Here is a 12567-nt window from a genome sequence, read left to right on the forward strand (position 1 = left end):
GCCTCATCCACACGTTCCTTGAACACCTCCAGTGACGGTGACTCCACCACCTCCCTGGGCAGTGTATTCCAGTGTCTCACCACTCTCTCAGTAAAGAAATTTTTCCTAATATCCAGCGTAAACCTCCCCTGGCGCAACTTGAGGCCATTTCCTCTTGTCCTATCAGTCGTCACTTGGGAGAAGAGACCAACACCCACCTCTCTGCAACCCCCTTTCAGGTAATTGTAGAGAGCGATAAGGTCTCCCCTCAGCCTCCTCTTCTCCAGACTGAACAACCCCAGTTCCCTCAGCCGCTCCTCAGAAGACTTGTGCTCCGGACCCCTCACCAGCTTCGTCGCCCTTCTCTGGACGCCCTCCAGCAACTCAATGTTCTTCTTGTAGTGAGGGGCCCAAAACTGAACACAGTATTCGAGGTGCAGCCTCACCACCGCCGAGTACATTCTTTCAGCTCCTTGTCAAATAAAGTTCTTTGAAATATAGCATCTCTGATGACAGACCTGACTTGTCAAGGCATTTCCCTTCAAATAGGGAAATCTTTTTTGTTATAGCCATTAATTCCAAAGATGCTCACTGAGAGGGACTTGATCATAGTGGCCATCTACCCTGCAAGGCTGAAAACCAAACCACTGGAACATCTGTGTACTTGTTCCCCAGCCTGATTATTTCAATCCTACCACCAATTGCAGGGCCATTCATGTCTGTATTAGGAGGTGGAACTCACCTTGACAATTAGGTCCTTTGGTATTTTGATGGTAAGTAATGGGACTAAGGTAAATATAAGGAAAAAAAAGTCCTACATTATGAATCAGCCTTAATATAGTAGGAACACTTTAATGCTTATTCAGGCAAAATGTCACAGCAGATGTGATAAACCTAAAGTAAAACACTGATAGCAACACATGTGCACTGACTGGAATTCAAACATGATCATTCTTTTATTGTCTTAATCTGCAAATTTTCATGTGCATGATCAAGCGATGCTTCTGTGTGAATTTCAACTCTCTTCTTTCACATACCTATAGATGCTAGATACATTTTAAAGTTAAATAACGAAAAATGTACCTTGGTGCCTGTTTTAGTCTGCATTCCCTTCGTTTATTGCTAAGATTACATGGATGATATATCGTGTTGGAAAAAACTTATTCAAAGAACTTTACATAAAGGTCAGTTTGCAAATTGTACCAATGACTTTATACAGACATATATATATATGTACATAGACATGTGAAAAATAGAAAACACACAGGAAAATTTCAACTTGATACATTTGAAAATTGTTAAGATTTGGAAAACATTAAGACATCTGGGTGTACAGCACATGTAAACCATTTTGTGGTTAAACCAGAAGTGATGAATTGAACATTCGCTGATATCAGCTACAATATAACAAAGTCAGCTCTTTCCTTTTCATCATGATAGCTGACGTTTCAGCAATAGGCTTTGATTCAAAAAAACCAAACATAAAAACCCAGTTCATACCTTAAAAACATTTGTGTACACAACAGTAACAGTAACAGCATGTGGGTTTAAATGAGCTAAAGAAAAAAATCTTAACAGAAGCAGAATTGTAATAAACCTGTCATTGAACATCTTAATACCCAAGACATCTCACTGCATTTTGCATCTGGTGATACTAATGACATGATATTAAATCCCTCAACTTTAAGATTGTGCAGCCCTGGAGTTCCAGACCCGAGGTTATATATTACATAATTCGCCTACATTAATATTTCTTAGATAATCATATTGCTCAAAACCAAATGCTGACATTTTCAGTATTTATGCACAATTCCTGACCCGTCTTTCACATAAAGTTCCATGCCAGGGAAAACCTTATATAGAAATTCAGGGACATGTATTGTAAGCACAGCAACAACATTTTATAGAGAAACAGAAATACTCACACTGTCTCACTAAATGTAATGTCATTGTCTAAATTAGGAGCTTTGTCAATACAGTGCAATGTCTCCTGAATTAGATATGCCAGATCCTCTTTCTGAGGATCCTCTGATCATCTAGGGAAGCCAAACTCCGTATTACATGACAATTTCCCATCATATTTCCACGTATCTTATCTGAAGGAGCAAGGATTCACAATACTTTAGCTGCGGATACGGACTGTGTTGAGTTTAAGGATCTTTGGCAAATCCTAAATGTGGTGTCATGAATTTCTAGTACTACTTCTGTATAGGACAGCCCCTCTGTGTGCTACTAAGGCCAATAAGATGGTGATCAGTTCTGTGTATAATTTGTTTCTTCCCTAACATTTCTTGAGGCTTCCTTTCCCAAAGGCAGTAGAAGCTAGTGGAGGATTATATATACAATAGTGAAGGGGTATGCATGCCACAGGGCTCGATGGATCCTTTGTTAGACTCATACTTACCTGGTTCTGACCCCCTTCTCTAGTGCACGGTGGGAGCGAGTGATGCTCATTGCTTTGTGACTGGATTAAATCACAAATCCATAACTGGATAATTTGTAGGGAGAACAGTCTCAGGGGGCTTTGCTCTCTGTCACCATTAACCCATCACCCAGCTGCTAAGCCTGGACCACCCTTGGTTTTCCATCGGGCACCACAGCTGCAAATGAATGTGCTGTCAAAGTTGTGGCAGGGGATCAACAGACAGTTCTCCCCTACAGTGGTGAAGCCTCTCCCTGGGGTTTCACCCAGATTAGGTCTACAAACATTGGTGATGTAGCTGGGCTACAGCATGAAACTCGTGTTCCAGTAAGGTCTTGTCCCTGCCAAGCATGAGATACAGGCAGTATATTCCGCTCCTATCATATCGCATCACACACTTATCATGACAGATTAAAAACCAGATCCCAAAGTTCTTATGTGTGCTTGCAAAGGGAATTTTTCTTCTCCTTGTGGTTCTGGCTTCACACATTGGCAAGCATTTTCTAAAAAATTATAAAAGAAATGGCACTTCTATGCAGGAAGAATACTTGCTTGGCTTACAGGCCAAGGCAGATGCTGAAGCACATATCTAAGAAGCCTTCCTGCATAAGGCCACTCTCCTAAACTGAGACCATAAATAAGGTTATGTTAACACATTCACTATATTTACATGTTACATCTAGACAGTTATAATCAGTCTCAAGTCTAAGAAATGTATCTCTATATTAGCTTTAGAACATGCAAAAAAAGGGAGCAGATGTCTGTTCCATCAAAGAAGGGGTGTGTTTTCACTAAAAACACTAGAGTTCAAAACCTGGCGGCATCAGTAAAATGCTAATAGACATTTTCAAGTTGTATAAACCAAGTGTCTAAATAGAAAAGGTTTGATATTGAAGGGAACGCATCCACATAAAATAAAACTCTTTAAAATGGAATGTAGCCAGTTTCTAAATACATTCAAATATTACAGTGTCTCTATAAATAGAAAACTAGATAGTGCTGAAGAGCTAAAGCAGTCCTTTCCAAATCGTTCAAGTGTATATATTTCTCCGTCTTTACTATTGTTAATACACAGTTGCTTGAGCTACAGCTGTTCTAGCCTTTGGCAACAGTTCAAGCAACTTCCCCTCTTCTCTCCTTTGCATCCCTTCGTCTTCCATTTTGACACCACAGAGTTGCCAGGGCATATCTTGATTTCATAAAATTTTAGGAAAAATGCCACATGTCCCAAACTCTGTTGGTGTGTGTGCAGCAAATCAAAGAAGCATGTCATAAATTCACCACGGTCCTTCGATTGTCACTCACATAGTGGCACATGTCTAGTCCCAGTGCTTCATCCAAGAGAGGCTATGTGCTGACAAGCTCCCTCTTACTTGCACAGAGCCTGCTGAGAAGGATTTCAGAATAAACTTGATTTATTGGACCTCGGACATGATATGGGGACTGAGAATTTCTTGCATAGTCCTGCAGTTGTGATGGTTTGCTTTGACTGCCAAGATATTTCCCCAGTGTATAGTGCCTCGAGAACGTCATTGTTATGTGTGGACTTTCTTCAGAGGGATTGGATTTCACCACCTGCAAAAGAAGTGACATATGTGAGTGCTTTCTGCCTGCACCTAGAAGGATACACAGCTGCGTGTACAGAAATGCTGAGACAGTTCGCCACAAAGCAGGTCCTGATACTCTTGCCTTGAACTGCAAGTTGCTCACAAACAGTATTTTAGTGGGCCAACTTGTTATGTTACGTACTAATTAAAGTGCAAGATCTTATTCACTTAAGCCTTGAAATCTAAATGTATAGGCCCATTATACTCAGTTGGTTGACTCTGTAATGCCTTTGTATATTAGACTCTGTTCTCTTCATTCGGGACAATTTATGACAAAATTCATACTTAACAGCTTGTCTGTATATTTACCATGGGAAAAAATAAACTCAGGACAGCCCTGACTTGCAGGAAGGTTTAAATCCTGTTCTGATCCCAAGTGCTTGAGGAACATATGCTGCGTCTCAGCTGTGAGTGCTGCGGGAATGTGTCACTCTCAGGTCTTGATGCAAACCTGGCCCAGCTCCATGTTGAGATGAAAACACTCATGTGTCATGTTTCTCCAAGAAGGGAGTTACGGTGCAATTTAACATCCCTCTCTCCAGGGCATCACACTGACATAACCACAATGTGGTTCAGTAACAGTGCAGAAGAATGCTCCTCCTTGGACCCCCAAATATGTATAAAGCTCTGGGATTATCATGTTCCGTTTGTATGGAATAAACAAATGCCCACGGGACTAACGAGAGAGAAGGTGAAAGGTGTGGTTGTCAGGAGCCTAATGACTGGGGGGGTGGTCTCCTGTGAGATGCTGAAGGTGTCGTTTCAGTGAACACATAGTCACTGATGAATAATGAAGCAACTTCAAGAGAGGCAAAGCCTCAGAATCTTGCACATGCAGGACAGAGGACCCCGGCCCAGGCATTGGCAAATCCAGAGAAAGAAGAAAAGGGACCAAGTCGTTAATTTATTTTTAAAAGAGTAAATACATGCTGACTTGATAGCTCTGATGCCCATCAATATTCCTGTTATATGAATCACAGCAGACACTTGAAAAAGCAACTTCATTTATTAATGCATATATTTGTGTGGAAGCATATTAGCTTTTTAAAAATATAATGTATATTTACTGTCACCGAACAATCAGAAACAATGTTCATATGTAGCGAAGCTCATAATAAATGAAGAAACTCATACGAAATTAAATGTGAGTGAAGGAATAACATGTGCAAAGGCTTGAAAGACTGGGCAGAGAGGCTATGAGGGAGCTGGCTGAACTAAAAAAAGACCAGGAATTATCCATGTAGAAAATTAATATATCCTCTGATCAATTTGATACAGCTAAGCCAAGGGCTGTTATTTGTTTTTATGCAATTACTGCAGGTTCATTTTTCTAAATTAGTGCCTTAGATCTTACAACTATTTCAAAACGATGCCACCTTGAACCAATCACCCAAACTGCATTCCTGTTAGGCATAATCTCCCAGGAATGCAATCTAATGTTCATCCAGCAGCCAGCCACTGATTAAGATACCAAAATCCCAAGGTTGCCAGTTTCTGTGTTGTGACCATGCTTTCATTGCCATTAAATTAGGAAATAAATGTGAATAAAAAAAATAGGTCCCATAAAGGTCTTCGTAACTGCTGGCCAAGCTACTTCTCCACAAGCATTTGTGCAGAATGAGCTAATTAAAAAATCAAGTTTGCGTGTGTGCATAGAACAAGAAGTATGGCAGAAAGTGCCAAAGTTATGCAAGATTTTTTATCCCGGATTGTTATAATCCCTTTGTGAATTCAGATCCCTTGGCAATCTGAGCGAAGATTGTAGGGTCTACAGAGATGTGGATTTCTATGCTATCAGGGTGACCTGAGGCCCTCTGAAGTGGGTTGGTGGGAACTCAAATAATTTACCAGGACAATCGGGGGAAACAGCTTTCTGTTTGGCCAGCTAGCGAGAACTAAATGAGAACTGCTGAATGCATTTCCTTTCTTGTTTCCTGACTGCACAGAACAGCCAGCCCTCCATTCCCACATGGCCGTGCTTTAGCTCAGATGGCATTTACAGAGGGGTGCTGTCTTCTGGGATTTTAGAAGGTCACTATTTAAGAGAAAGAAAGTGAAAGTACAAAGCAGTAGATTTAATCCATCTCATCTGGTTTCATAAAAAATGAGTTTACACAGTGTTCTTGGCTCCGTCTTTGGAGGCAAAATGCCATTTTCCTAGCGCAAACTGCTTCAGCACCTGATGAAACTCCACTTGCCAGGATGCAGAAATAAACTGATGACAAAACTGTTAAAACTAACGAGGTATCAAAAGCATTCAAGGACTTTCTTTTTGCTTTCCCCAAGGGTCAAGTCTGCTTTTTGGGGGCTGATGGATTCTCCTGGGCACATCTATGCCTCTTTCAGGCACAATGGCCACTCAAGCCTCATTAACAACAGCTCCGTGAGCCAAATTCTCCCCTGACCCTCCCCAGAAACACATACTCTCTGTTGAGATTCCTCTGGCAGAGATGCAAGGCCAAATCTGCACATGAGCTCATACAAAATGATGGAGGAGTGCATGAAAAATGCTGATGGCCGATCACGCCCTGCTGTTTTCCTCCCAGTTCCATACAAAACATCTGAAATATTTCACTTTGAAGCTCTCTGTTTCACTCAAAAGCTCTGTGGAAATGGCGAGCATCAGCAATGACCCACGAAGACACCAACATCTGGGTTCTAGACAAAAAAGGGTCAATATAGCCATCTGGGTGAAATGGAGGGGGGCATTTACTCCACGGGACTACTTATCCATCGCATAAATATCTGCTCTGTCACTTACTCCGTCTTCTCCAGCTCCATTTGGACTGAGCTGTGTTCGTGCCTCTCTCATGTACTGAGCAGAGCAGATTAAAGGCTTGGTTAACTAACCACGCCTGCTGTGTTTGGTCCCAAAGCAGGACAGAGGCCATGGCAATGGGCTGAAAACATGTGAGCTCCTGAGAAGCCTGAGGTGGAAACCAGCTGTGAGGTTGACACACAGCACGTGAGGTCAGACGGGTCTGGTAACGCTTCCAAACCTGTGCTCAGTCCAAGTGAGCCTCATACCTGAACAGAGTCCCAACCAGTGGCAGCTGATTGCCTCCCCACTCTCTTTTGGGAATGCATGTGTTGTCCGGCATACTGTCTCTGATATTATATCTCTGTCTGTGATATTTAAGGCCAAAAATCAAAGCCTTATAGTTATTAATTTTTTAATTCTGCTTTATCCAAAAGTGACTGCTGCGGCTGACGGAATTAAATATAATCCACTAGCTACAAGAAAATAGTTAGGCTTGCTATGCTAGTCCTTGGCCAGCGCACACCACAAGGACACTCTGGAGCCTGTGCCTGAATTTTACTATCATCACCACTGAATTTCAGTTCGTTGTTTAAACTACTCCTAGGTTTAATTAGCCACAGTATATTTTGTTTTCCAGTGTATACTGTGGGTGTTGGATGAAGGAAACCTTATTTTTAGATCTTTGCTTTTTTTTGATCTTTAAGAAAAATATATCACAGCTGTCCTGACATTTCTTCACATAAATTAGTGCTTCCACTTCATTCCTGGTGTTACGGCCCACCTTTGTACCTGTGAAGCTCTACGGAGCTTCTGTGCTAAGCCTGCACACGCCCAGGTCCTGGGAGCAGGCTTGGCCAAGAGTGAGGCTTACAGGAAAATAGGCATGACTTGGCAAAATAAGCAACGGGGTTTTATCCTTCTCTTGAGAGATTCAGAAAACATTTGGTGGTCTCTCTTATTTGAAGTAATTTGTTTTGACAGAAAACAAATTCCTAAATTATGCTGGGAAAATGCTAGCATTTCACTTGTGTGGGTGATAGCATTTTTTAATATTTGTGCACTTTTGATAACTCTAATAAAAAAGTTCTAGGATTCTCTCCATAAGAACTAACTTCCTGAGTTCTGTCTTCTAAATGACACATCAAATTGCTTGTGTCATTATTCTAGTCAATAACCAAACTCCTGAGATTTCTTTCAACTAGTAGCTTCTTACTGGCTCAAAGCCCCCAGCTGACTGTGAAACACCATAAATTCATTAACTCTTGGTTTCGAAGAGACCTCTTTCATTGCATCCTTTTTTTCTCCAGTTTTGGTAACAATTTCTTCTCATTCTGTATTTCATTCTGTGAAAGAACTTGCATCTGTCATCTCTCTTTTGATCATGCAGAGGAAATGCAATCTTCCTGAAAGATATGACAGTTCAAGTTTTATCGTTCTAAACAGATTTTAATGGAATAAATTGCAGTAGTTTCCTAGTCTTTTGTTAAACAGACTTTTGTTAATCTAGACTCAGTTCATAGGAATGAAGATCCTTGTAGCATCACAGGCAATTTTTTACTCTGCTAAACATGACACTATCTATAGAGGTACCAGAAGGCTTCTCTGTCCTTATATCCAGCAACGAATGGAGGCATGGGGTTACTGATGATGTCTGAGTTCTAGTTTTCCCTGAAGAAATATTTTTTACTGGGAATCAGGAGCTAAGCACCTGGAAAGATATAAGCCTCCTTCATTCCTCAAAGCTTTTTCTGGTTTCCAAAGGGAGTAATGTAATATTCATGGGTCTCCTGTAGGGCAATGAATGACGTGTTCGGATTCTCAGCAGACTGACCACTCATAACAGGAACCTGAGAACTGGCCTTTTATACCAACAAGTTGGTGTCATGGGTATGAGGAAGGACTTAGTTGGAAGCTACAGGAATAGTCTAGTGGCCTTGGTGACAGTTCTTTAACTATCATATGCAAAATTACTGTCATCAGCCTTATGGCAGAGGGTACCTGCTTACTTGAGTACTTGAAAATTATACTCTCTGTTTTCATTGAGGGTTGCCTGCACTAAACCAGGAGTGCAGTTCTTCATCTATACATAAGGTACAAGAAATCCAAAACTAAAACAGATCCCTCCTTTGCAGATGGGGAAGAGTACTCACTATAAAAAGACATACCACATACTCAAAATACATCTTAAAGGAAACCAGAAAAACTTTAAATATCTTGTTTTTCAAACTCTTTACTTTCACTGGTTTGGCAGTCTCTGGGCTGATTTGGTGCCTAGATATAATAATGTGTTTGCTTATTTGTTTTTGATTTAATCCATGGACTCCTGTCATTCGTAATATATTGTGAAGATTCCTTGCCAGAACTTCGAATCAACAGAAGAATATGCCCTACTCATATATTTTACCATGTCCCTGTTTCACCAGTCCAGCAGTTATAAAACAGAAGACAGAATTTCTATAGAGGTCAGACAAAAAAGAAAACAGAACTATGGGCGTGAGTGAGAACAAGCAACTTATACTTCTGTTTGTATAGTCAGTCACTGTAACTTTCCCAGACAACTCTTTCTCAGACGTATGAAAACAGATATACAGCAATAAGATAGGTCTTTCAATTTTAAGGTCCATTTTAAATGTACCTATGGTTTGATGGGAGTCTGCTGAGCTGCTCAGTTAGGAAGGCTTCAGACAAAAACCTGTGAGACTGAGGTATGGCAAAAAGATAAACTGAATCCATGCAGAAGGAGTAGGGATGTATAAAGTATAGCAAATAACGTAAGAACCTGGAAACTGTGCAACATCTTTTTATATCGGTTACCTTTGCAGAAGAGCATGCTTGTTTTTATTTCAGGGAATCACCACTACAGCAGTTCAGCCCATCCTCAGGTAGTGTTGCACGCTGAACAGTGAGGGACAAGTGCCACTATACAAACTGCTATCTCCGTGGTTTTTATTCAGACCTAACTTTGAGTCACGGATCTGAACCTCGTTGCACACCTTTTTGTTTCTAAGCACCTAACAGTTAAAATCTCTCTTAAATACCTGGGAATGATATGAGCATAAACTATTACCTCATGGAAATGGCAGCCACACTTCCCTTGCAGGAATTCTTTGTAACGTCCCATGGTGATGACAAAGGTGTCAACAACTTCATAGCCGAAATTTTTGGCTGTATCCAGAATAACCAAGTTTTCATTCCACAAGTTTTGCACTTCTGCCTGTATTCCAGATAAAATATTGCAATGTCTTGTCAGAAGGACTGTTTAAAGGTTATTTTATTCTGCCACTGAAATGAATAGCAAAACTGCATTTTGAATAAAGCAATTACGTTACACTCCAGACATGAATAACTATAAATTCACTCTTGAAAGTAGCTATTACTCCAAGACTGTTGTAGATTTTTGACAAAATTTCTTAGAATGGGTTTTGCAGCATAAAAATAGTTACAAGAAAATCTGAAAATTTTTCCCTCAATTACACAACAAATCAGGTTGATTTCAATAAGATCTAAACTAAAAATCAAGTTAGCAGTAACTATAATTACTTTTCAAGAGTTGTGCAGTTTCCTTTATAGAAAGAATTCAATGTTGTTTAAAATATAATTACTGGGTAATTGTTTTTAATATATACTTAGCTAATATGACACGTAATTCAGAAAAAAATTTCTATTATAAAGTTGTCTCTAACAAATGGTGAAATTGTTCTTGTAAAATTAAAATTCAGCTTCAAATCATTGAGTCATTGAGACTGTTGCTTAAAAAGGAGTATAGGGCCATGGGTATCTTAGTAACGGTTACACTGAAGAACAGATTATTATTTCTCAAGATACTGTAGGAAGGCCAGGAATAGAAAAAAGGTTACCCATAAATTTGTCAGTGTGGTGGATTTGACACTGAAGACAGAAGGGCTTTGAGAGTGGCTACGGTAATCCAGAAGTCCAGAGCACCCAAACCACATGGGTAAATTGGCATATGACTCCAATATTGAAAGGGAAAAGAATGTCGGTTACGTACTGTAGTTGATTTTTGGAGTTTTATAAACTACTGGATGAGAAACAGAAAAAGGCAGTAGTGGGAAGCCTTTAATACTCTTTCTGTCCTTGCCTCACCCACCTACGATCAAAGTTCTGCTTCTTCCTCCTAGGACTGAACTCCCCTGAAAGCTACAGCAGGAGCTATGACATTTCTTCATGTTTAGCCCAACCATTTCCCTACTGTATCCTAATTTGGCCATCTGGATAAATTAAAGAAATGGTTGGAATCAATAAGAAGGCGTTTAGTAGAGACAAGGCAGATAGTACTAACTTAGAATGAATGGGCAAAATGTGACAGGGCAGTCTCTGCAGCAGAAAGAAGGGTGAGAGTTAACAGTAAGTCACACACTGAATACAGCAGTGTGTTATGGCTGCAAAAAGACGTGGGCGCCAGTCACCATTGTGATAGGAGTGCTGTACGTAAACTATGAAAGCTACTAATTTTCTCTTTTCAACACCTGTGAATGGCTGGAGTGTTACATGCAGTGCCGTAGGCATCATTTACTCCGTTCTGCCCTCCGATGCTTCCCAGCCCCGTCTCATCCAGGCATTTTATATGTGTTCAATAGAGAACCACCATGCAAATTGTAAATAAAAATATTGAATTGAATGAGTTACACAGCACATTGAAATGAGCCCATCTCTTATTCTGAGAGTCTTGGACATGATTTAAACTTACTGTAACATCCGATTAACATACAAATAACAGGCTAGATTCACTGGTACATTCCAGCAGCTCTGTAATGTTCCAGCTTCATAGGTTGGTTAAGATAGATTTATGGAGAGCTGTGCAATGCAGCCAGACCAGTGAATCTGATCCAGCAGTAACCGTGGAGGAAGCCTGGGAAGGGCCAGTGCTCGTCGTGGTACAAGCAGCAATCCGCCTTTCCCCAGCTTGATTTCTCAGCTTTGGCAGCAGGCTTAGTATCAGAGCCTCTTCTGGTTCCTGGGATGGCTGACTGAGTGTGCCATCTCCAATGGTGCTCTGATTGAGGTGGAATCCACAAAATAAGGCACATCAGTTTGAATCCACATCAGCAAGCCGTATGAGCAAATACAAACATTATTCTTCCTTTGATCCACTTAAAGCTTGCTCAGCAGTGGTTGTAACATATTTTGTCCAGACAGCAGAATTATTGCTGAAATGACAAGTCTTCTGTGAAAATGCACTCTAAATATACTATAGCTTACCTGTGATAGAGAATGTATTCCATCCACTGGGAGGTGAAAACCCATCCCTATGGATTTGATAATTACCAGGATATTTGATAGATTTTCCCTGTTTGGCAAATTAAAAAAAAAGGATACACATTTTACTTAACAGACACATCAAAAGACACTTCATTTTTATTTTTTCAAAGTCAGTTAAGTGCACACTCATGAGAAAACAAATTAAATGTTTGTATGTAAAATTTTTGGTTGTTTCTCATAATTTATCATATCAAGACTTGGAATAACACCAAGCACATAACATTACCTGTTCAACACCTTTTGGATAATTTGCAGGTGATTGGAATTAAGCCACTGAACGCCACCTACAATTAATACGGTCTGGTCTGTATTCTCCAGGGGACGTGATCTGAAACCCAGAAAGGAAAAACAACACATGTTGCCTTAAAACAGATGGCAAACATTTTAACTGCGTTGCATTGCATTTCAGTGAACTGTATCTGGCATTCTGATCAGAGGTCTGATGTCATTTTCTACTATTTTTCAACCACACAATACGGTCTGCACACGTTATGTTTAATTGTTTACTGACTTTAATT

At 40.2% G+C, this 12567-nt stretch overlaps 1 protein-coding gene across 2 annotated transcripts in view; it reads right to left on the reverse strand.

The window, feature by feature from the left end:
* Positions 1 to 3735: 3735 nt before the first annotated feature.
* Positions 3736 to 12567, reverse strand: part of CPED1 (cadherin like and PC-esterase domain containing 1) — a 160054-nt gene continuing 151222 nt past the window's right edge. For both annotated transcript variants that reach the window (XM_059816930.1, XM_059816929.1), the window contains 4 exons: positions 12276 to 12377; positions 11990 to 12077; positions 9837 to 9983; positions 3736 to 3976 (listed from right to left, as the gene is read on the reverse strand). In XM_059816930.1, the coding sequence (XP_059672913.1) occupies positions 3749 to 3976; positions 9837 to 9983; positions 11990 to 12077; positions 12276 to 12377 (565 nt within the window). In that variant the 3' untranslated portion in view covers positions 3736 to 3748. The remainder of the gene's footprint in view (positions 3977 to 9836; positions 9984 to 11989; positions 12078 to 12275; positions 12378 to 12567) is intronic.

This window comes from Gavia stellata, chromosome 4 (genome assembly GCF_030936135.1).
Source record: "Gavia stellata isolate bGavSte3 chromosome 4, bGavSte3.hap2, whole genome shotgun sequence".
NCBI classification, from domain to species: Eukaryota; Metazoa; Chordata; class Aves; order Gaviiformes; family Gaviidae; genus Gavia; species Gavia stellata.